Source organism: Sebastes fasciatus, chromosome 2 (assembly GCF_043250625.1).
Source record: "Sebastes fasciatus isolate fSebFas1 chromosome 2, fSebFas1.pri, whole genome shotgun sequence".
NCBI classification, from domain to species: Eukaryota; Metazoa; Chordata; class Actinopteri; order Perciformes; family Sebastidae; genus Sebastes; species Sebastes fasciatus.
Window position 1 is genome coordinate 3,967,144 of NC_133796.1, and position 21,549 is coordinate 3,988,692.

Consider the following 21,549-nt stretch of genomic DNA (forward strand, 5'->3'; position numbering starts at 1 on the left):
ACAAAAGACTTGAACCAGCCAACATGATAAACTGAGAGGTCACAGGCAGTTTAATCCTCTGCACATTAAATATGAATAATGGAGCTAGTAGAGTCTAGTCAGTCTGGCTGTGTGTTGCTGATGCTGTCTCGTAACAGGACTGAATCTCTCTCTTTTATAACAAGCACTCAGTCCAGCAGAGACTCTGTCACTGCGTGGAATCAATAAATAAAAGGTTGTGTATTCACATTGACCAGAAGTCTCTGCTTTATACCACTGTTTTACTATAGACGGGTTTCTTGTATACAAACATTACTGAGTGCACATTCAGGGGGCAAACGGTCACAAGATTGTAGTTAACCGTCAATACGTAGTCGCGCAACACTATAACAATTTAGGGCCAAGTCCTGGATCACTTTTAAGTTTTAAGGCATAGTTGCTAAACATATATAAATATTTCCTCAGAGTGTGGGTTGATCACCCTGTTGTTGATCAGTTCATTTTCATCGATCTGTGGAGCATGACAGCTCGCCATGACCACCCACTGCCATGACCACCCGCTGCTTTTGCCCACCAGGTCTGGATCCATAATCTCTTTTTTTTTTAAAGTTATTTTTTTGGGGGCATTTTCCATTTTTTTTATTATTGACAGGACAGTGGATAGAGTCTTGAAAGGGGGGAGAGAGAGAGTGGATGCGGAAAGGGCCACAGGCCGGATTCGAACCCGGGCCGCCGCGGTCAGGACCAAGCCTTAATACATGGACGCCCGCTCTACCAACTGAGCTAACCCAGGCGCCCTGGATCCATAATCTCCTTCTGTTTTTAGTAAAGGCATGTGATGCCCTCAGAATATTAAACATTTTACATCCATCTTTTCTTTGGTTGGTAGAGCAACAACTCCTCGTCATCTCTGCTTTAGAGCTTGGCTCTGCCAGACACGTCGTGCTTTCTGCCCCTTAACTGCGCGCACATCTCTGTGATGACGTTGCACAGAAAGAAACCCGTCTATACTATTTGTTGGATTTGTTTGCTTTCTCTCTACGGCTAAGTTTAGTCTGCTCTTTTCTTGTTTCCATTCATCTCGGGAGGTCATCTTGCCCGCTTATCACGTCCAATAAAACCACTTTAAAGATGTGAAATAATCCCAAATCCTTCACCCCGTTCCCTGCATGGATAGTCTCGTGCTGTGTTGCTTTTCATGCTGTATTACAGGAAGAAACGGCTTCTTCAAAATGAAATCTTTAACTACACAGACTGAGTGCAGAAACCAGCAGGAAGGACAGAAACCAGAGGGGGACTGGGACGATTGATGTGAACTTTAAAAAACACTAGTATTTCCCTTTTAACTTTTCCAAAGGAGTCTCCCCCCCAGCTGTGTTTTTCTTCTGACAGATAGAACGATAAGCGGTGCCACACGGGTAAACAAACATAACGTTTTGATGTCTCACACCATAAAACAGTTTTACAGCAAATCCTGAAGTGCCACCAACATCCACCAACTGTCTACAGCAGACTACAGTGAGCCAGACAGATGCTGCCTTCTATAAAACTCATGTGGAACAAAGTATCACCAAACAAAATTATATTACAACACACACGATACAAATAAACTCAGAGCACTTAAATTATTTTATATAATAATTACATATATTATGAGGGACGGGGTCGAACCAGGATGTAGCCTTCCAACAATTTAACCCTTCAGATCATCTTCACTAAAATGGAAAATGGATTTCCGTGTGCTGCAAAGGTTCTTAAATAATAATAATAATATTAAATATATAATAATATACAGTGCCTTCAGAAAGTATTCAGACCCCTTCACTTTTTTCACATTTTGTTATGTTGCAGCCTTATGCTAAAATCGATAAAATTACTTTTTTTCCTCATCAATCTACACGCAATACACCACAATGACAAAGTGGAAACAGAATTTTAGAATTTTTTGCAAATGTATTAAAAAGGAAAAACTGAAATATCACATTGACATAAGTATTCAGACCCTTTGCTATGACACTTGAAATTTAGCTCAGGTGCCTCCCATTTCCCTCGATCATCCTTGAGATGTTTCTCCACCTTGACTGGAGTCCACCTGTGGTAAATTCAATTGATCGGACATGATTTGGAAAGGCACACACTTGTTTATATAAGGTCTCACAGCTGATAATGCATATCAGAGCAAAAACCAAACCATGAAGTGGAAGGAAATGCCTGAAGAGCTCAGAGACAGGATTGTGTCGAGGCACAGATCTGGGGAAGGCTACAAAAAAATTCTGCAGCCTTGAAGGTCCCCAAGAGCACAGTGACCTCCATAATTCTTAAATGGTCGAAGTTTGGAACAACCAGGACTCTCACTAGAGCTGGCCGCCCAGCCAAACTGAGCAATCGGGGGAAAAGGGCCTTGGTAAGGGAGGTGACCAAGAACCCAAAGGTCACTCTGGCTGAGCTCCAGAGATCCTGTTTGGAGATGGGAGAAAATTCTTGTAGGACAACCATCACTGCAACACTTCACCCATCTGGGCTTTATGGCAGAGTGGCCAGATGGACATGAAAGCCCGCTTGGAGTTTGCAAAAAGGCACCTAAAGGACACTCAGACTGTGAGAAACAAGATTCTCTGGTCTGATGAAACCAAGATTGAACTGTTTAGCCTCAATTTCTAAGCATTATATCTGGAGGAATCCAGGCACCGCTCATCACCTGCCCAATACCATCCCAACGGTGAAGCATGGTGGTGGCAACATCATGCTTTGGGGGTGTTTTTCAGCGGCAGGGACTGGGAGACTAGTCAGGATCAAGGGAAAGCTGAACGGAGCAAAGTACAGAGATATTCTTAATGAAAACCTGGTCCAGAGCGCTCTGGACCTCAGACTGGGCCGAAGATTCACCTTCCAACAGGACAATGACCCTAAGCACACAGCCAAGACAACTCAGGAGTGGCTTAGGGACAACTCTGTGAATGTCCTTGAGTGGCCCAGCCAGAGCCCTCACTTGAACCCAATCGAACATCTCTGGAGAGACCTGAAAATGTCTGTCCACCGACGGTCCCCATCCAACCTGACAGAACTTGAGAGGATCTGCAGAGAAGAATGGCAGAAACTCCCCAAATCCAGGTGTGCAGAGCTTGTCGCGTCATACCCAAGAAGACTCAATGCTGTAATCGCTGCCAAAGTTGCTTCAACTCAATACTGAGTAAAGGGTCTGAATACTTAAAGGGACTATTTGTAACTTTGTACGCGTATAAATGTAGCGGGTCGTCACACATGCGCGCTCGCATATGCGCGTTCGCGTGTAGCCGCTGTACCCTCCTCCTCTGCCTGCTCGCCTTCACTCAGACAGCTCAGCTCGCTCCACCTCTAGACGTGAACGCGCGCTCACTACACACTGCAGAAGAGTTAGTTTAGCTCTGAGAATATCTAGTGAATGTACAGGGGAAGTTTGTGCAGAAATAACTGCTGCAGCTCCTCCAGACCAACAGAGGTTTTCCGTGTCTTGTGAAGTGATGGAGCTCTACAGAGATTTACGTTGTCTTCTCGTTACCGACCGGATGCTGGTGTCTCCTCTGCTCTCTCCGGCTGCGGGCGGAGAGAGCAGGGAGACACGCTGCAGAGCCCCGCTGCCTCAGCCTGCACTTAGGCAGGAAAAGCCAACACTAGGATCAGATCTAAATCATGTTCATGGAGAGACCTTCATCTGGTCAGCTAACATTACTGCCAAGCAGCTGAAATATAGAGTGATATTGTGGTTTTAGCTGACGTGTGTCGCCTCACTGTTTTGAGTGATGCTCGTTCAGGTATATTGAGAGCGAGCAAGCGCGAGCCCGACGCTGACTTTCGTTGATTTCACGGCCACAGGTGTCGCTGTTAAGAAGCATTTCTGAAAGTTACAAATAGTCCCTTTAAGTCAATGTGATATTTCAGTTTTTCCTTTTTAATAAATTTGTTTCAACTTTGTCATGATGGTGTATTGTGTGTAGATTGATGAGGAAAAAAAGTAATTTTATCGATTTTAGCATAAGGCTGCAACATAACAAAATGTGAAAAAAGTGAAGGGGTCTGAATACTTTCTGAAGGCACTGTATAAATAGTAATTCCTCTTTTTTTCCTTTTTAGTGAAGCTTGTCAGACTCCTGCTTCTCCTCCGCTGTATTCTTCATCTGGCTTTCACTGCGGAGAGGGACAAACACACCGAGAGTGAGTTCAAATAATATCACACCTGTTTTTACCTGTCAGGGAGCTTTTTCTACAAACTACACTCACCTTGATACATTCCACTTGGGGTTTCTCCCACTGCCCGTCTGCCTTACAGTGAACCACCGGAGGGTGGCGCTGTCTAAACCCTGGGCTGCACTGATACCGGATGATGGATTTGACCGGGTATTCCTCCCTCCTGTTTCCAAACATGTAGGCGTTCTCCACCTTCGGCGGGGCGCCGCAGGACACTGAGGACAGAACCAGAGGCCACAAGGCGTCATATCAAACCATGTGTCTCTTGTGTTGAGTACTTTCAGTACAGTAGGGAGTACTGCAGTCATCAAAACTACATGAAGGCTAGACACTACAGGCAAAAACTTTGTTTTTCATGCACTGGTCAGAGTTTTGGGGCTATTTTGCTCTTAATAACTTCAGATTAGTTGAAAAAAACATCCTAAATACACATTTAGGTGTTTATTTTACTACTTTGTCTATTTGTGTCTGTATATTTCTCCTAAGTTCAGCAAAAGTTATCATTAGATAATGCCTCATTTGCTTATTTAAACATTTAATTTCTGAAAAACTTGCAATACAAAAAATAATTGTCTCAATGTAAGTTATCAAGTGGGGAAGTCTGATGGTGATATCTATTAGTTAAAGGCAGAGATATTCTATCTTTGATAAGCCCATTGTATGCTACCTCCCCAGCACCAAACAGCAGACAAAGTTAGCAATTAGCTGGTGAATAAAGTGTAACATCCAGCAGACCACATCTGCAGGATGTGTAATAACATAGCAACTTTATAAGGCGATAATATTCATGACCTGTCACCTTATCTTGATGTGTTTTTATACCTAGTTTCCAAAAATCATTCAACACAGCTTTAAAGGTCACCTATTATGCAAAATGCACTTTTCCATGTCTTTTAAACATCAATATCTGTCCCCAGTGTGTCTACAGGCCACCATAGTATCATAAAAGACCATCCTCTCTCTTTTTCTCCTCCTCCGTTTGTCCGGAAATGGGTGCAGAAAAAAAATTCGCTTTTTTCCTTGTATCTTGACGTCATTAGGGAATGCAAGTCACGTGAGGGTTTCCTGGTCGAACCAGAGCAGAACCTTCAGTAGCTGACCCCGGCCCACAGCGCGTCACTGTCTCTCCTCCTCAACCTAACTTGAGCAAAGTAGCTCCCTACAGTTAGTCTGCAAGAACCAGCAGAACAGGCTTCATGTACTCCCATCATCTAAATATAACATGTTCTTTCACAAAGGCTTTATGTAATTACACTGTTTAAACAGATGATATTTATATATTATATATATTTGATGTCATGCATGTAGCAGATTACAGGTAGTAAATAGTGACTTGTAAGCAACACAACACATTTCTGTTTCACAGTCAAACTTTATTTGAGTAGACAGATGACAATATTAATTATTCACAGCATTTGTAATCATCTCACCTGTTAGTTAAGTTAACATGGTACAGGAGAAAGTCTTCAGCTCTGGTAAACTATGGTAAGCTAAGCTCCGGTGGTCTGTAGTCATGGTAACACAGAGACAGCTACTACTGTAAATAATATACCATTACTCTGATCTTCCATACATTTATCTTTTAGCAGAAATAATGAACTGACTACTGTTTCACATCTTCTATTTTCCACCCTGATGGTCGCTGTGTTTACACACCGTGTCATAGCGGTAGCATGTAGCTAACCCGTTAGCATGTAGCTACATGCTAACGGGTTAGCTACATGCTACCGGGTTAGCTTTGTATCTCCATGTAAACAGAGCCATCTGCCCACAGCTGTCTGCTCTCCTCTGGGATGATTCTGTCGGTCATTTCTCACAGATGGATCTGTAAAGACAGACGTAAAACAGAGTGTATGTTTACGGTTTACAGAGTTGATGCATGAGGTAAACACTGAGCTAACTAACAGAGCTATAAACAGCATTATTTACCTGAGCGAAACCGTCAGGAAAACCTGGAATCTGGACCGCAGATGTTCATCATGTGTCGCCGATTTCTGATCAGATTCCTCCGGTAACGTGCGCTGGGTGAAGTTTCTGGTTTATAAACTTTAAAGTGGTTTATAAACTTTATTCTAGCTGCTATCTCTCCACTCGTCTCTCTCTCAGAGAGAGAGAGAGCTTCTCCGGGAGGGAGGGGGAGGGTGACGCTGTTGTTGAGGACGTTTGATTGACAGAAAACGCTGACCAATCAGAGCAGAGTGGGAGGAGACAGAGGCTACAGACACAGAAATCAGCACTTTTGGAAATGGGCTGAAACAGAGGTTATAGAGACATGCTGGAATGCATGATCTGATTGTTTTTTTGAAAAAAAACTTCAGAGACATGGTTTGGAGGTGTCTGAGACCTATAATAACTAGTTTAAATGGAGTATAATATGTGACCTTTAAAGCCTCCGTTACAGATGTTAGGTCTGATCCAACACACCTGGGCCTTTCTTGCAGGTAAACGGCAGGTGATAGTTGCAGGGCACGTCGTTCCACTGGCCGTTCTCGTGCCAGATCATCACCACACAGTCTTCTCCAGAGTGGAAGTAATTATCCGGCTGGTCCGGCTTCCAGTTCTCGTATTGCTGAAGAAGAGAGGAGGAAGAAGTGGAAACATACTTTACTACAACTACCTACAGAGAACAGGTAAGAGGGCCCGCAAAGTTTCTTGGTCATCATTCTGCACTGTAAGTAAGCAGGATTTGAACTTTTTCATCTTGTTTTTCAAACTTCACACAACTTCACCCTTCATGTGTCCAAACTACTGCAACATTATGAATGCCTTTAAAGAGAGAATGTCCAAAAATGTGCACCACTATCCCTATTTGAACTGTTGTTGCATGATACTTAGTACAAAGTAGTTTGTTTCAGGCAAACCCCGTCCTTAAAGCACAGACTTTAGCACTGCATGAAAAAATGCAGCCCAATCGCTACAGGCGTTCTGATACAGAAGACTCTAGCAACTCCAACTCCAGCCAGTTAAACCGGGCTCAACTTTTGCTGCATCTTTCCAGAGTTGAAAAATCTTCACCGTTTTTTAAACTCAGTGCTGTTTCCCATTTGAACGCCTGGTAATGAAGTCAATTTCTTTTTGTTCTTGCACCTGTTTGGTAAATTCATGCCTTTAAATAAACCATCCTGTGTTGAGGTGGGTGGAGCGTTGCAGCTGAGATTGTGTTTATGCAGAGCAGATGGTGCGGTGCTATTTCAGTGCTTGTTTTGGCATTCATCTGCTCAGACAAACTCTTATCACACATGTGCAAACAGCAATTTTCATTCCTTTAGTTGTTTAGTGAAACGCACAGACGTCTCCAAAATGAACTAACATTGTTTATCTGGTGCAAAGTTAAATGCAAGTCAATATAGAGCTATTAGTTAATTAAAGCATAGTCTGTGTTGGGTTAGATTAATGGGTGATTAATAATGCAGCTTCCCTGAGGCGTCAAGTATAAACAAAGAGTGATAAATTACCTTGTTTGCAGTTAGTGTCTCTTCTATAATGTCTATAAAGTCTGTGGAGGAAAGATGTCTGAGATGTTTGTGTTGATGTTTTTGTGGCTGGTCACTGAGACCAACTGGCAGCACGGCTGATTTAACATGCTGTATCCATCCACCATGGAGAAAACCCACGGACAGGGGCGAGTGGGTCAGGAATTTAGCTCATTACACTATACTGCACTGCGATATGTTACGCTATTCTACAATACAGTACACCAGTGGTTCCCAACCTTGGGGTCAGGACCACCACAGGGGGTCTCAAGACATGACATTGATTAACCACTCTGTGGTTAATCAATGCATCTCTTTATAGTCGTTTTTTTATCTCTTTGTAGTCGTTTTACTCCTCTTTGTAGTCGCTTTGAATCTCTTTGTAGTCATTTTGCATCTCTTTATAGTCATTTTGGGTCTCTTTTGCAGTTGTTTTACGTCTTTTTGTGGCTGTTTTGCGTGTCTTTCTAGTGGTTTTACATCTCTTTATAGTCGTTTAAGGTCTCTTTTGCAGTTGTTTTACGTCTTTTTGCAGCTGTTTTGCTTATTTGTAGGTGTTTTGCAACTGTTTGTAGTCATTTTGTGTCTCTTTGTGGACATTTTGCATCTCTTTGTGGTAGTTTTGTTTCTCTTTGAGGTTGTTTTGCGTGTCTTTGTGGTTGTTTTGTTTCTCTTTGAGGTTGTTTTGCGTGTCTTTGTGGTTGTTTTGTTTCTCTTTGAGGTTGTTTTGCGTGTCTTTGTGGTTGTTTTGTTTCTCTTTGAGGTTGTTTTGCGTGTCTTTGTGGTTGTTTTGTTTCTCTTTGAGGTTGTTTTGCGTGTCTTTGTGGTTGTTTTGTTTCTCTTTGAGGTTGTTTTGCGTGTCTTTGTGGTTGTTTTGTGTCTATTTTTATTTGTATATTAACACTTCATACAGAGGTTTTGGCCCAGGGGCCCCCTGACTCCTTGGGCTCTTGGGCCTGTGCCCGGTAGGCCTGTTCAGTTTTTCATCCATGCCTTGAAGAGTTTCCTTCTGGGAGAGAAACATCACTCTTTGAACTGACCAACACCTGTAGTCATACTGTATACAACCTGTGACAAGGGGTCGCAGGTAGACTTTGTTTTAAGGGTTTACAAACCAAACTCCACTATACTATACTGTACAATACTATACTAAACTATACTATACTATACTATACTACACTATACTATACTATACTATACTATACTATACTATACTATACTATACTATACTATACTTTGCCCTGCCTATAACTGGAGCAACACACCAGTGTAAAGTCCTCACTCACCCGTGGAGTGCCATCTGTCCAGCGGAAGTCATGCTCTACTGTCTTGTCCGTCAGCCCGATCCACTGGTAATCCTGTGCGTTCACTTTGGGAGAAAAAAAGTGGCTTTATTTTTCATCGTCTCCACCTCTATGAACACACACACACACACACACACACACACACACACACACACACACACACACACACACACACACACACACACACACACACACACACACATAAAGCACATGTTATGCACTCACAGTTGACAAAGTTCTGCTCCTCTGGGGTGATGATGCTGACCAGGTGGGCGTTCAGGTCCCGGCAGCGCAGCTCTGCCTCCAGCCACATCTCTCTGTCAGCGAAGTTCAGGTAGCAGTTCCCCTGAAACTTAGTCCAACCGTCTTCACACTGCTGCTCATCTGCAGCCGCAACACCAAAGAGTCAACATCCATTCAATGTATGGCACTCTGAATGCACTTTCACCTAAATATACGTTTATATATACAGTATAGTTTAGTATATTTTTAGGGATCCAAAATAACTCAGACGACTACAAATGGGTTGGAAAACTAAAGCACAGCATCTGATGATGAGATGTATTCTTATCATTCTTTCTGCTATGTGTTAGTGTTTGAGCAGCTGATAAAGTGCTTGACATTGTTCACAACCCATGTAGTGTTTCAGTTTTACATATTCAGAACTTGTCTAGTGAGTCAGTGAGGAGCATATTTTCCCACTGCGATGCCCTCAGGCGGTCTGTCTGACGACGGCCAGTGCTTCCTCCTGACGTACAAAACCAACGTCCCGATGCAGAATGGAAAACTATACATAATGCTTCACTTCAGCTGGGAGAGCCCTGCCCAACTGTAATGTGATTGTGAATTTCCTTTTACTGTAACATTCAAAGGCTTCATTCATTCTCTTGCTCCACCTTGATGACTTTATTTAAACGGTCGGTTCACCCAAATGACATAAAATCATATTTTCCCACTTTCTTTCTGAAAACACCTTAAAGGAATACTTCACTCCCAAAATGATGTTGATGATGTTACCTTGAAAACTTTGTTTTTCTCTTTTAACAAAGAGTCAATTGTTCACTGTTTTGAGCAGTAAAACACTGAACAATCACTGCAGTACTTGGTCAGCCAAATATGTTCTTTTTGTGATTGGGTTGAACTGACCCTTTAGATACTTTAATGTTTTTTGCCCTTATTGGACAACAGGTTCCCATGGCAACATCACAGCTACACGTTGAGCATCTTTCAACTGCTGGACCACCGGGACGAGCCACAGCGAGTAACAATGCTGTCGGCTGGTGATGTTTAGCATCTCTCAGTCTCTCTTCAGTTGTTTTTGAGAGGCTGTTGTTAGTAGTTATAAGCTGAAGCTGATCTCATACCGATCTCACAGCGTTCTCCTCCGTAGCTGGGCAGGCATAAGCATTTGTAAGAGTCTGCGCTCTCCACACAGGTCGCTCCGTTGGCACAAGGGTTGGGATGGCACACATCTACCTCTGCAAAAAAGGGGGCGGTGTGACACTACTGTTTCAGCATGGGGGGTGGGGATGGGAGGTTGGTCAGCAAGGTGTGATAGAAGGACTATCACACCTCAGGACTGACAAGTTAGTGGACAATACTGTAGCTGCTGCAACCTCTGATCCAAATTAAACTTAACTGCACACTGATTCATCATCATCTAAGTCTCTTTGTTTTTGATCAATCTTATTATTTGAGGTCTTTAACGTCACCAAATGATGATGATATTCACTAAAATATACCACATTTCTGCAAAGAATTGTAATATCTGCAGTAAGTTTATGTTTGAATCTGTGATTAGTTGCAGCAGAAGATCAGTATTCATATTCCAGAGAGCATCCATATGGTGCCAGAAAGCACATATGTTGCTCCGGGTTTAGCATGCATACTGTACAGCAGAGCGGAGGCGGCGTACTGGCACAGCAGACCAAAAACAACATATAGGCTGAAGACAACTGTGATAACACGTGTAACACGGAGGCTGTACAACCTCAGAGCAGAGCTGGTACGTATTTGACAAGCACCCAAACAACAAACAACAAACACAGAGACCCATAGCCAGACACAGACATCATGAACACAAGGAAATCACAAAACATTGATTATGATGCGAAACACAGTCAGGACAGAACAGCAGGGAGAGAAAAAAGATCTTTGGTAAGTCTAGTGATGCTGATTCATGAACAGTCAATATAATCACAACCAGTTAAAGATGTATCTGAAAATATAACCAACAAGCTGATTAATAAACAGAATGCAGACCAACAATATAAAACATGCAAAGTGCTCAACAACAAGGACATACAGAGAAGCGCATCACACAACATTGAATTCAGTAGTTTTCAGAGAAAGAAATGAGAAGAGTGAAAAAATTTCACTTAAAGGTCCCATATCCTGTTCATTTTCAGGTTCATACTTGTAGTTTGTGTTTCTACTAGAACATGTTTACATGCTTTAATGTTAAAAAAAAACTTTATTTTCCTCATACTGTCCGTCTGAATATGCCTGTATTCACCCTCTGTCTGAAACGCTCCGTTTTAGTGCATTTCAACGGAATTGCAACGGGATTGCATTGCTAGGCAACAGCTTGGATCCATGTTTACTTCCTGTCAGCTGCTGTTATTTACATCCACTGCAACAGGAAATAAACTGGGACACATTTAGAATGTTTACACTTAAAACCGTGTAAATATTGTATATTTGTGACATCACAAATGGACAGAAATCCTAGCGGCTTGTTTCAAACGAACAATTTCTGAATACGGGCTGTGTGTATTTCTTCGTATATTGAGCGTTTTGATGGTTTACAGTATTTATAAATCACTTAAACTTGCTTTATAATATAAAAGACATGTTCAAAATCTCACTTTTTACAATATGGGACCTTTAATGCAACCGTTTTGGGACTTACCGTGGCAGAAAGCTACCCCGTCCTTTATTGTGCATGAAGCAGCACCACAGGGGTCCGGTTCACATGGGTTAAAACCACCTGGAAGAACAGGTGAAATCAATCAATGACATACACTAGTACTACTTTCAAAAGAGAGATGAATCAATCTTTCAAGTGCTGGTGTAGCAGTGCCCTTTCTGACTCCATAGCGCAACACCTGAAGTCATCCTCCCTCCAGTTTTCATCAAAATCCATGTTTATGTATTTTTGTACTGTAATTTTGTAACACTTGAACACAGCTCCCAGATGCATCGACCTAAAAGTATAATCACAGCAGTGGTGCTGTGATGCAGGTCAATGGGCCGTGAAAAAAATGTAAGTATAGTTGCCTTTTGGAGGGAGCATTTCATTTAAGACATGGCCCAGGATTCTGTCTGGTCCTTGGCTTTTATGGCCCTTTAAAAACTCTTTCAGCGTCCTGCAGTTCGATCAGCTGTTTTCCCATCCTTGTGCAGTTGTATTATATTACTCATTTTGATCGGACTTATTGATTAATCAACTACTCATTTCAGCCTCCAGCAGTGAGCTGCGAGGATGCATCATCCCTCTACGTTTGATCTCAGGAAACAGGACAACAAAGTGTGAAAAAGATCATATTTTGCAACTAATGAAATGATGAAAAAAATAAATAAGAATAGGTTGACCTACCCTTCGCTGGTTCAGTTTCTTCAACAACGCCTGGTGTAGTTGCAGTGGGAGGAGCCGCCAGTCCAGTGGGGGCAAGCACAGGGGGGACGTCATCAGGGGTCTGTGACGGTTTATCCTCACTAACGGCCTCCTCTGGTCCTGTGGTGCTCTCTGTCAGTGCCCGCTCACTGGATGGAGAGGGCAGCACTTCCACCTGTGGCAGATCTCCAGAGGAAGTTCCTGAAGAAGAGCCGCTGGCTGTGGTGTAGCCGCTGTTACTACTACTTCTTCCTTCTCTGCTGTACTCCACTGACCCCTGTCCAAGCTCCGGAGACAATGTAGTGTCTCCGGATACCTCTGTTATAAAATCCTCAGTCAAAAATGTAACACTGCCTTCTTCTCCACTTGTTGAGGACTCGGATCCAGACAGTCCTGATCCAGACATTCCCGATCCAGACCCAGAGAGGAAACTTGAGCTTCCAGATCCCGATAAATGTTCACCACTTCCCTGTCCAGAGCTGTAGATTAGAAACCCAGAGGCCTCTTGCTCTCCAGAGGATGACACTGTACGTTCAGTGAACCCTGACCCCACTAAGGTCACACCTGAGAAGAACTCAGAGTCACTTCCAGAGGCTGAGCCACTGAGAATCCCAGATCCTGAAATATCTCCAGAGCCACTGAACGCTAGTTGGCCTCCACCAAGCTCATGCTCCTTGTCGGTAATAGGGGTGGACGCGTCGATCAGTTCACCGTCTATCAGTAAGATCTGAGCGTCTCCACTTCCCGAAAGCTCTCCTGAGTGTCCACTAGCACTTCCAGAGGAGAATCCTGATGGGAAACCACTGAACCCAGAAAAGTCCTGTCCGGTGAGGAAACCGGACGACGTGCCAGAGAACTGTCCACTTTCCCCGAAGCTGTCTATGGAAGAACCACTCTCCCCAGAGCTGAAACCAGATCCAGATCCGGACAGGTCCCCGCTACCACCGAACGCTCCAGAGCCTGATTCAGATGAAGGGAAGATAAAGATCCCTGCGCTACCCTCTCCGGCTTCTTGGAGTCCTCCTGAAGCTGAACCCTCTCCAGAGACAATGCTGTCGCTGCCTGAAAATACAACAGTGATGCCGGATCCTTCTCCACTGAGACCTGATCCAGAAGCGTCTGCACTGCTGGAACCTGATGCTCCTCTGGGCAGCTCAGCACTGGCACTGCCGGCCAGGTCTCCAGATCCAGACATGTCTCCAGAACTAGACAAGTCTCCAGAACCAGACAAGTCTCCAGAAGCAGACAAGCCTCCAGAAGCAGACAGGTCTCCAGAACCAGACAGGTCTCCAGAAGCAGACAAGCCTCCAGAAGCAGACAAGTCTCCAGAACCAGACAGGTCTCCAGAACCAGACAGGTCTCCAGAACCAGACAGGTCTCCAGAAGCAGACAAGCCTCCAGAAGCAGACAAGTCTCCAGAACCAGACAGGTCTCCAGAACCAGACAGGTCTCCAGAAGCAGACAAGCCTCCAGAAGCAGACAAGTCTCCAGAACCAGACAGGTCTCCAGAACCAGACAAGTCTCCAGAAGCAGACAGGTCACCAGAACCAGATATATCTCCAGAGGTGACCTGATCTCCAGAACCAGACTGGTTCCCAGATCCAGACAGACCTCCAGAGATCACCCTGTCTCCAGAACCAGACAGGTCTCCAGATCCAGACAGATCTCCAGAGATTACCTGGTCTCCAGATCCAGACAAGTCTCCAGAGTGACCCCCAGAGGCACCATCAACCACAGACCCTGAGCTGACGTTTTCTGAGCCTGAGGCAGAGCTCGATGTCTCCACAGGGCTGGGAGTGAAGACGGAAGGAACAGCTGAAGGGACATACAGAAAAAAGAGTGAGGGACATTGGAAATAAAAGGGACATTTGCACAAGTAAGAAAGTCATTTGTTCACAATGTAAATCGAGCTTACCAAGTGTCAACAGATTAGTAGTTGATGTTGGGTTAATGAGGGCCTCCTGGATATCTGTGATATTCAGGCCAGTAAAAACAAGAGTAAAACGATGAATGAATAATTGATGATGAAAATAAATATTCTGAATGCCCGTTAGACAACAGTCAATCATTTACCTCTGAAACAGTACACATCAAATCTGGCGTCAAGTTCATGGAAGCTTGTCTGGCTGGGGTGAGAGTACACAGTGTATACTCCTGATTTCCCAGCTCCACACTCAATGCTGGGGTTGTTGATGGGATAGCGGACACTACGGTCCACTAGCCATCCAGCACGGCACTTGTCCAGACCCATTTTCCAGGCTGCATAGAGCTCTCCGGTGGAGGCCAGTACGGCGTTGTGCTCTTGACAGCTAGAAACGGCCTCAACGTAGGTGAATCCCTCAGCGGAGCCCACATGGAAAACCTCACCTGTGGAGCAGATGAGGAGATGTCAAGATGGTGAAAAAGAAGTCCAAAATGTAGCTTAGTTTGGAGCGTTATTTTACCTCCTTTGCTACAAGGTAGTATGACATGGTTGGTATCAATGGATACCTTAAGTTTTCTAGTTTCATATGATATCAGTATCTTCACTCTAGCTTAAAAACTGAGCCCGCTACAACCTAAATATCGCAAGTTGCGTTAATGTGTTAAAAAAATGTGTGCGTTAAAACAAATTTGTGTTATTATCACGTTAACTTTGACAGCCCTAGTAATTTTACAAGCTAAACAGTGTTTTCTTCTTACCTTTGAGCCCATCAATGTAGCAGTACACATCATATCTCTCGTCTGCTGGCCTCAAACCATTTGACCGAACTCCAGGTTGATCCCCCAGATTTCCAGCGCACGCATCTCGAGGGAAAACAATGGGATACCTAGAAAAAGAGAAGTCGTGATCAGATGATGTATTGTCTTTGGGACATGAATCTCTCTACCTGCTCTGAAAATAGATTTCAGATTTACCTCACGGTCTGGTCCAATACCCATCCTGCATTACACTGGTGATATCCAGCCTCATACGCTGCCTGCAGCTGCTCCGGTGTGGCGATGGAGGCTCCGACACTCTGGCAGGCCAACTGGGCCTCGGCGAAGGTGAAGGCGTAGCGGCTGGAGCCTGAGCGATAATGGAAGACCACACCTGCACAGAGAAACAAGGGACTTTATTATTAGGAACACTTACTGGACTTTCTATGTGAAGTTACAGTTAATCATAACACGGATCAGAGGTTCAGTATCACTGACCAGTTCGAGGCATCACAAAGCCTTCGCTGGGCTCTCTGCCTACGTCGGGCAGGGCGGCGGCCGGCTTTATCTCTTCGTCAACAACGGTTGGCTGCTGAGTCTCCACCTCTCCGACCGCCTCGCTCTCTGTGGGCGTCCTCCAGAAGAACACCTCTGGGCTCAGCGTCACCCTGGCAACACTCGGCACGACGCATCCCTCTTTTGTGATGCCTGAACCTTCCTCATCAGGGGACTCTGGAGGTCATTGAGGAGAGAGATTAGTGAGAAGTCTTTCCTGTAGCTGTGGCTCTGTTGGTTCACAAGTTGGGCTTTAATCTCTTGTTATCATATTCTCTGTTTCACAGATTCAAACTGCACAGAAGTTTACTCCTCACACAGTAGCTCCCTCCATGTCTTTACTAAGATTCAGTGTTCATGCATTTGTTCGTTAAGGGAGCATTTGGTCTCCAAGCAGAATCCTCTTTGATGCTGAAAGCTCCCTCTAAAAGCACAGTCTTTTCTGCCAAATCAGATAGTATAACCTTTTAATATAAACGGTCAATCTCTTGGCATTAGAATCTTTGACTAGCCTCTCAAAAACGTGTGAATATTTTAATTTAAAACACCGAAAATAACTACCCAAAATTAAGCAGGAGTAGCTCCTCAACCATAAGGCTTATATGCATATACTTGTTCTCATTTGAAAGGTAAGAAGCTAAGGAATATGAATAAATTGAAAGTAAACTAAACTATTTTACCATGGAGATTCCAATGGAGAGGCAATAAAAAAAATTTTTTTATCCTCGCCTAGTATAAAATATTACTTTCAAAGGCAATATCACCATTAAAACCAAGATCCCACAGACAATGATGCAACTGAATGTGTTCTACTATTAATCTTTGACTACAACTGTAACTATAAATTTGATGAAAATACACTAAAATACAACATCTATGATATAATTTATAAAGATATACTCAGGCGCTCTCCATATTTTTTATTCCAACCTATGCCTAGGTGAAGTACTTTGACAAGAACATAGATTTGTGTCAGTTTGAGGAGCAGAGTGTGACTGTAAAATGTGAAGTTTGACGGCTACGTTTCACCCGCTGTGTCCGTGGCTGTGTATGTGAAACGTGGTGTGCGTTAAAAGTCCGTTGGAAAGCTCAGAATTTCTGGTTTTCAATGATACCAAGCATGAAAGAGTAGATTTATGAGAAAATTATATCTGATCCTTTGATCACAACTTGTTCTTATATTTAAGAAGTTTATTTCTGTACGACTTTATAGTTAAAATACTTGGTAATAACACATAGTTCAGACTACATACACTTGGTTTACGGATTCTGAAAGCTGAAGACCCCAGGTTTTCAAAACGGTATAACATTCATATGTTCTATAAATATGATTATGAAATAACAATGTCACATGTTGCCTCCGGTACTGGGGGGCTCTCGGGTTCTAGAGGCTACTGAAACAGCACTTTCAGTATCACTATTTGTCTAAATGTCGGCCCACCTGTGTAGCAGAAGGCGTCGTGGCGGGACTCAGGAAGTGGGTATCCTGTCTGGTTTTTGTGGAGGTAAACAGTTTGCACCCCCAGCAGACCCCCTCCACACCGCAGCCGAGCGATGTTGATTGGGTAGCGGACGCTCCTGTCTCCCAGCCAGCCGGCGTTGCAGACGTCCATCCCACCCTGCCAGGCCAGGTAGAGCTGACCGGTGGTGGCCAGCTGAGCTCCCTGATTGGAGCAGGCCACCACGGCCTCAGAGTAGGTGAACTTCTCTGCAGAAGCGGTGTGGAAAACTCTGCCTGTATCAGATAAGAGAGGTTCAATTCAGTAAAAATAATCAAAGAATGAGCTTTGAAACAGTCACAAACAGAGACATTGCAGCGTTGATGTCATCTCAGTGTACCTGTCATCTTCTCAGTGAAGCAGTAGACATCATAAGTCTCAGTGAGTTCTCTCTCTCCGTATGTCCTGACCCCGGGCTGATCCTCTTTGTCACCGTGGCAGTTCTCACGAGGATCATGGATCGGGTACCTTTGGTTAAATTAAATTAGAATAAGCTTTGGTGTCCAATCTGAAATACTGTACACTGTACTGCAAAATTAGAATATGAACTTGCAAACGGATGATTTTGAAAACTCTTCCTGTTGGTACTCTCAAGCACACACTAGCCATGTTTTTACATGACAGCAATGGATTTGAGCTTGCAAAAGAGGTGGCATTTGAATGGCTAGCATTTTAGGTGTTTGTTGGAGACTTTTATACAGTATACTGTATATTCTTGCTACTTGTTTGAGAGTCAAGTTAGAACCCTGAATGTGTCCCGTTGCTCTACCCGCTGTGTTAAACAGAGGTAGGTAACAGAGAGTTGTTGACAAACCGACCTGACTGTGTGGTCAGAGAGCCAGCCAGCGTCACACTGGTTTAATCCATCATCGTAGGCCGCTTGAAGCTGTTCAGGTGAAGCCACGACCGCGTTGTTCTGGGTGCATGCTGCCGTCGCCTTTTCAAAAGTCAAAGTGTAGCGTCCCATGATGGGCCGGTAGTGGAACACCATACCTAGAGAGATAAACAAGTAGTTTAGTTTAACCAAGATCTAATTAAGTAACATCTTTTAATGCTAAAATACCACACGGTACAAGACGGTACTCAGAAAGCCTACAACAGGCCATTCCATACCTTGAACCTGCACGTCGACGATGTCGTGGTTGTCCTCGATGCCGTGCTGAACCTCACAGCGGTAGACTCCTGAGTCGCTGGACCGCAGCTCGGATATCTTGATGCTGGCGTCCGTAGAAGTCACGGAGTAGCCGACCAGATGAACTCTGTCCAGGTAGCTCTCCCTGATACGCACCTGTCCTTCCAAGGCCACCAGGATAGGAGTGACTTTTTGTTTGGTGACGAGGCTCCATTTGATACGATGGGCGAGGGGAGCGATGGTGGGAGCTCCTGGGTCGGGGACAGTGTGGTCCTATACAGGGGAAACAACAACACCATTCACCACCAATTTCAGTCCAGTAACTTACGACACACAAACACAAACTGTTGCCTATTTATACATCCAGCAGACACAGGGCAACATTCATTTAGAGTCGTGTTTTTGTCCTCTTTAACGAATTTAAGTCCAATATTCATTCTCCTTTTTTGCTCTGTTTTTGGTCTCTACCAACTCCTTTGGGAAAATATCTGTCTCTTTAGCTGCTGGATGTTTAACTTTTTCACCAGCTAATCTCTAACTGTGTCTGTCTCCCATTTGGTGCTGGGCAGGTAGTGTACAGTGGCCTTATCAGAGCCTGGTGCTGGAAATAAAGTTAACCCTCTGAGACCCACAATAGACCCGTTTCTGTCTTTTTTTAGGGGGGTCCAGGGTGTCTTTAGGGGGAGATAGCAGGTCAACAGTAGATGTCACATAGAAGTGATGTACATCATCTGAAAGCTGGGAACCTGAAGATTAATTTGAGATGCAGCTCAACACTGTGTATCAAGTTGTTCTAGTCATAAATCAGAAATAAACATGAATTGATTAATTAGTTAATTATTTCAAATAAATTGTAAAAGTGTATAAGGGCTTAGAACATTACAACTCATAAGTTGTTGCAGCAATTTTTGGATTGAAACCATTTGTTACACAGATTTGGTGCTAAATTTAACTGAGAATTGATAAAAAAAAAAGTGATCAATAATCCCTCCAAAATACCACATTAAGACACCAAGACCTTGAGGAACACCGTAGAAAAAGCCATGCTGTGATTTGGTATCAAAAACTTTTGACATTTGGAGATTTCTGCAAGAATTGCATTTTTCGGCGATTGGATGGCGAGCACTTCTGTTGTGTAAACTGCTCAGAAACCCCCTTATTGATCAATCTAGCTAGGAAAGCCATCCATCCTCTGAATGCTCCAGGTCTCTAGTTTGTGTTAGACAGTAAAGTAGGTCAAGATTGGCCGTGATCCCGCAGGTCTCAGAGGGTTAATGTGAGCACTGAGACTGAAAAACCAAAACAATAGAGCCAAAAAGCTCAACCGATCAACCCCTTCCACATTTCATGTAGGAGTTTGCTTCAGTGTTAATATATTGATTACTAAATATTTAATTTATGTAAACGGTGGCTTTGTCCACAACCTGAGAATGCAAATCCATATATACATTAACTGGAATATACAGTAGAAAACATACTGGTTTTCAAAATAAATAAAAGCTCACCTCGAAGTAACACGGTAGTACCAGCGATGCTCCCAGTAGAGGACGCTGTGGCTCCTCCAGAGGAATGCTCACACTCAGCACATCCTCCGGGTCTGTGGAGGAGATAACATGGCAGTGACCACACACTAAGCTCCAATGATTTTTTTGGGGTCAAAACAAAAGGCATCTAATAAATTATTAGATGCACCTCATACATATGCGTTCTTACCCAATAAGGGGTGCTCTTCATAAATGTTATCAAAGGCTGCTGAGATGACATGTAGACACACAGACTGCAACAAGATCCACCTCACAATCATGTTTAACCTGAAATTTAAAAAAAAGGAAAATTAGCAAAAATCCAAGTAAATATGATCACGAGTCAAACTCTATGTTACATCATCACACAGAACATTAAGAATTCAATAAATCTCAATATATTTTATTTTCCTACAGACAATATCAACCTCCCGTTGATAATGGGATGTAAAAGTTGATGCTACTTCTATTTTGGCTAATTCAGTTAAAAAAATGTAAAAGGAAATATTTTCTCATTCTAGTGCAGTAGTGCATGAAAATATAATGGTAATAAATAAAGGTGTGGATTTGAATTTATTTATTTAATTTAATAGGGATGATGCAGTTTAACATAGTTCCAATAGAGAGCATGAAACGGATGTATGGAGGACGGAACCTGCCAAAATAAAAAGAAATAAATGAATAAATAAATACATGACTCGATGAATGAATACATATTTCATTAAATGTAGCAAAAATAATATTAAAAATAAATGTAGCCATTAGTTAATTGATAAAATATGACATAAATTGAAATTTTCAGTTTTAATTTGCGTCTTTATTCACTCATCTTTGTATTAATTTCCTTATATATTTACTTTTCTGTTTATTTTCCCTTTTATTTTTTTATTTATTTAATTTATTTGTTTATTTTTATTTATTTATTTTTTATTTTGGTAGGTTTTGTCCTCCATACTGACATAATGCACAGAGAGTTTATAGCTGTATTGCTAAAAGTTTTTATATTTATTTTTTGACTTGCTCTCAAGTCCGTTTCACACCGCCGGAGTCGGGGGCGTAGCTGAAAGAAGGCTGAAATAGCCACATGCATAGCCAGATGGAGAAACCCTGGGTTGATTTACCAAGTTGATAACCTGCGTCGTGGGACCGCTTAGCGGGATCTCATTTGTAAGGCTTAGTTAAGCCAGATAAGGAGAAGATACCCTGGGTATGTTGAGCTTGCTTCGTAGTACAGGCCTCTGGAAGTCCTCCATAAAGTTAAATCCATTCATTGGAAACACCTGATGATGCTGAGCTACAGTTTGAACACTGGCCTGAATGTCTGCTCTGTCTGTGTGAATATGTTTCTGGTCCTGACTACGTTCTTCCTCTCTGGACTCGGAGAGAGAGCGTCACATCTTTTAAATCATTACACTCAAATCCAAATGAGTCATATACAGTAGCTTAAAGTCAAAGTTTGTTCTTCTTGTTTGAAGGCCACACCTCCACCTTTAGAGTCTCAAACACACATGAGTTCAGTTTTCCTCCACAAAAGCTGCACAGCAACCACATTTCCCAACGGAACA

At 43.1% G+C, this 21,549-nt stretch overlaps 1 protein-coding gene and 1 pseudogene across 1 annotated transcript; one reads left to right on the plus strand and one right to left on the minus strand.

Moving 5' to 3' along the window:
• The first annotated feature begins 2,194 nt into the window (after positions 1-2,194).
• Positions 2,195-2,814, plus strand: LOC141761522 (uncharacterized; annotated as a pseudogene).
• Positions 2,815-3,944: 1,130 nt separating this feature from the next.
• LOC141761527 (brevican core protein-like) lies at positions 3,945-20,265 on the minus strand. Its single transcript, XM_074624897.1, has 17 exons — positions 20,175-20,265; positions 19,967-20,091; positions 18,443-18,734; positions 18,148-18,322; positions 17,670-17,797; positions 17,272-17,565; positions 15,774-16,007; positions 15,495-15,669; positions 15,279-15,406; positions 14,670-14,963; positions 12,579-14,477; positions 11,892-11,969; positions 9,206-9,364; positions 8,963-9,045; positions 6,628-6,772; positions 4,237-4,418; positions 3,945-4,143 (listed from the first exon to the last, which is right to left on the minus strand). The coding sequence occupies exons 1-17, from the start codon at positions 20,263-20,265 to the stop codon at positions 4,141-4,143; spliced, it is 4,485 nt and encodes a 1,494-aa protein (XP_074480998.1). The 3' UTR covers positions 3,945-4,140.
• Between the last annotated feature and the right edge of the window lie 1,284 nt (positions 20,266-21,549).

What these genes read in the sequence shown, in the direction of transcription:
- LOC141761527 (XM_074624897.1), bottom strand. Translation starts at nt 20,265, where the DNA reads ATGATTGTGAGGTGGATCTTGTTGCAGTCTGTGTGTCTACATGTCATC. An exon ending in TACTACCGTGTTACTTCGAG is followed by an intron (nt 18,735 to 19,966) that starts GTGAGCTTTTAT and finishes TCCCCTGTATAG; the next exon opens with GACCACACTGTCCCCGACCC. An exon ending in CGGGGTAGCTTTCTGCCACG is followed by an intron (nt 9,365 to 11,891) that starts GTAAGTCCCAAA and finishes TTGCGGCTGCAG; the next exon opens with ATGAGCAGCAGTGTGAAGAC.